This window comes from Phytophthora parasitica (assembly GCF_000247585.1).
Source record: "Phytophthora parasitica INRA-310 unplaced genomic scaffold supercont2.30, whole genome shotgun sequence".
NCBI lineage: Eukaryota > Oomycota > Peronosporomycetes > Peronosporales > Peronosporaceae > Phytophthora > Phytophthora nicotianae.
The window spans coordinates 534,874-538,181 of record NW_008649016.1 but is presented as its reverse complement, the minus strand read 5'-3'; the positions used below and the strand labels follow the sequence as shown (position 1 = coordinate 538,181).

The 3,308-nt window shown below is 47.7% G+C and overlaps 2 protein-coding genes across 2 annotated transcripts in view; both read right to left on the bottom strand.

The window, feature by feature from the left end:
• Positions 1-17: 17 nt before the first annotated feature.
• PPTG_12512 (hypothetical protein) lies at positions 18-666 on the bottom strand (the record flags this gene model as incomplete). The annotated part of the gene is made up of 3 exons (XM_008908552.1): positions 18-64; positions 255-489; positions 553-666. The coding sequence occupies 3 exons, from the start codon at positions 664-666 to the stop codon at positions 18-20; spliced, it is 396 nt and encodes a 131-aa protein (XP_008906800.1).
• Positions 667-817: 151 nt separating this feature from the next.
• Positions 818-3,308, bottom strand: part of PPTG_23115 (hypothetical protein) — a gene marked incomplete at both ends in the record, with an annotated part of 3,949 nt that continues 1,458 nt past the window's right edge. Inside the window, one exon of the mRNA XM_008908551.1 lies at positions 818-2,997. Within this exon, the coding sequence (XP_008906799.1) occupies positions 818-2,997 (2,180 nt within the window). The remainder of the gene's footprint in view (positions 2,998-3,308) is intronic.

Below are 3,308 nucleotides of genomic sequence, written 5' to 3'. Positions count from 1 at the left end.
CCAGCGCAACAGCTTCCCTAGTCTATCTTTTTCGACGACGAGCTTTGATCCAACAAAAAGAAGCCTGCAGATAATCCATTAGCCCTGACATACACAACTGTGTCGTGGGCTTTTGGCTCGATCGAGGATCTACGCGGCACACTGTGCCCGTCGAACACTTCTTCAACATCATGACAGCTATTTCACTAGTGCTCAACCAGGAAGGCTTGTTTTTAATAGTCTAACAAACCCGGCTACAGGATGTCGAGCCGTACCACCATCGACAATGACAATCTTCTTTTGGCCGTCGATTATAATACGGACGTCTAGCTTGTCGAACTCGCTGACTCCGTCAAGCTCGTCAAGAGTTGTGAAGCTGAGTGCTTCGTCGCTGATACGAGCAGAGTCGTCGTCCAGTTCATTGGTATCATTCATCATCGCTGCAGTGTCAACCGGTAGTTCCACGTGGCGTTTAGCTAGTTCTTGCAAATACTCATGCGCGAGCATGCCCTGGATCGTTCAAATTCCGTCACCTCGTCTTGCTACATTTTAAGCTACACGAGGCGGACCTACGACCTCTTCGCACTTGATATATTGCTTCAACTTGCGTACACCCTTTGAACCGTTCAGGATCACTAGCAGGTCACCTCCATTGTATGTCGTCACATTAGCAATCGCTTTCTCCATTTTGGAAAAATGGTAACTAGTGGATCATTTCAAGAAGAAAATATACGTCAACCAGTCAAGATTCATCACGAAGCAAGGGTCTCATGACAGCAAAGACTCAGGAGTTAATCTATCTATCATTGACGTGTTCGAAGACGATGAACAGTTTTTATTACGCTAGCGGCATTGCTTCCGAGAGTTTATAGTTTTCCGCACTGGCCGAATACCACGTGCATGACGTGGCATAAGTCAGTGTTCCCTGTTCTGGGTCGTAATGCCAGCGAAGTAAAAGTTGATTGAATGTTCGGAGGAATTTACGCGGTACCAACCGAGCCACGAGCAGTAACACAACAGAAGTCGCTTGGTACACATGCTCGCCGTAAAACAAATAACCAGTGAGTAGTATGGTTTCGACACTCGAGCATCGTTTATTCATGTAAGTGACGTAGGCAAAGTCGTTGCAGTCCTTAAAGAGCCTCGAGAACGGTGCACCGAGACAATTCTCCTCAAATGTCGTCATTTGTGGTGACTTTACCCCATCTCCTGCACTCACGGCACTGTTGACACGGTATTTACTCGCTCCTCGACTCCTTTGACAATGTTTTATCATTAACGCGATACAGTTCGTAAGAAACCCCAAAGCTAGAGCAGCTGCGGTGATGACGAACCCCAAGTTCACGATAAAAACGTAGCACGAATCCTTCAAACCACAGTATTTGGCTCCAAGTGTTGATGTTCGTCGCAACAATTCGCCATTAAGATCACCAATAAATGATAACGAGGTGTATCTTAAGGATAATAGCACGCCAGTGACGCACCCAGTAGCTGTGAGAATTACTACTTCCCATAGCAATCGAAAACCGCGATCGAGTTCTTGTTCTCCAGTTCGAGCCTTGATCACGTTGATGAATGAATAAGAAAAAGCATAAAAGCTTAGCGCGAGATTCATGATGGAGGCGGAAGATAAGGTTCCGGTGGAAAGTCCGAGATAGTACATATCAGAATTGAACGCGAAGTGATACATGACTTGAGCAAGATACGCAATCTGCATACGTCCATTCTGGCATCGGTACGCCCAAATTTGAGTTAGCAACACGGAGCGCTTGGATGACATTACCTGGTAAAGGCTGATGATACCCATGAGTAGGATTTGAGCCACAATAGCACCTGGTAACATACTCAGGGCTACGCTGTCTGCGTATCGACTGCGAAATACACTGATAATCTGAATGACGCGCGTTGGATCGGCCGAACTGAGGGAGTTCGTGTACTCCCATACTGTGTTGTACATATTGTGAACACACACGTCGCCAGTTGAACATACTGGCAAATCATCGGGAGACTGTAACGTCAATCCATACGAACGCCAGTGATCTATTAGCGTGCACCCTTCCTCGACGTACACTGCAGTAGTATTCACGACACGAACTCGACAACCGGAGAAATATGATCGCAGTAGAGGCTGCGTGACCGTCGTCAATCCGTGAATTGTTGGTACCGTCTTAATGTATCGCGAAATTGTAGGTAGACTACTGCTCTCGATCTCGTACGGAAACTGCTTAAGTCGATCTGGAACCACTGATAGGAGGTCTTCTCCGTTAGTTGCAAAGGCTAGTTTCATGCCTACAACCCCCTGGTTCGGAATATCTGGACGACAGTCAGCATAATCCGGATACGTGTTGAAGTCGGCAACTGAGATGGAGGAATAATCTGCACTGTTTTTGACCGTCTGGAATCTGTGGAGACGTAACACCACACCGAGATTCCAACGCGATTCACACTGCTCCTTTTGATCAACAGCCACCTCCAGTTCACGTTTCATCTGTGGTGCTAATGACAAATTCAGCGTGTTAACTACGCTTAATATCCCTTCAGCAGTGCTACCAATCGCAACGTTTGGAGTCCCCCAGTCGTTCACAGCCCCAATAGCGACAGAACAGACGGCTCCATCATTATCCAGCTTATCTGCGAGCGCTATTTCTTCGGGGGTTAACTTGCTATAGTCTCCGGCCGCTGCATCAGCGTTTGCCACTACTTGAGAGTTCTCGTAAACCGGCATACTGATTATAGCGTCACTTCCGAAAACGCTGAGCTGGATGAACACCTTTCGACAAGAAGAGAGGCAATCGTGGCAACCACCTCGCATGATTGGATCCAATTGGCTGTAGGCGAAGTAGCTGTGTTTGGCGTCAATGAAGAATGTGGCGCTGGTGAAGTAGCCGGTAGTGATACAAACAACGAGCACCACCAACGGCGCGATGACGCAGCGTCCAACAACTCCACATACGGCTAGTAACACCGAAGGATGGAGGATCGATCGCCAGTTGCGCGAGCTGCTTTGTCGCTTTTGCTCTGCATAATACTGTGCGCCCCAGCTAGTTGTCCGAGTTCGCTCGTCAGTAGCAACCATGTGTGAGGGAGATCGCCTCAGAAGAACAATGACGGAAGGAGATCGCCGCTGCTGCACAAGCAAATTCGTGGCGCCATTTAATTTTAGCTTTGGACAGGGCTGTGACCTTTACAGAAACAGACACTAACAGAGGCGCGTCTTGATCCTGGAATACGAGAAGCAATGAAATACTGGAGACCAGGGGACGAAGTTCGATCACTTACTAAAGCTGGTTTAAGCGATAACTATCTTCCAGACCAGGGCTTGGTAAAAC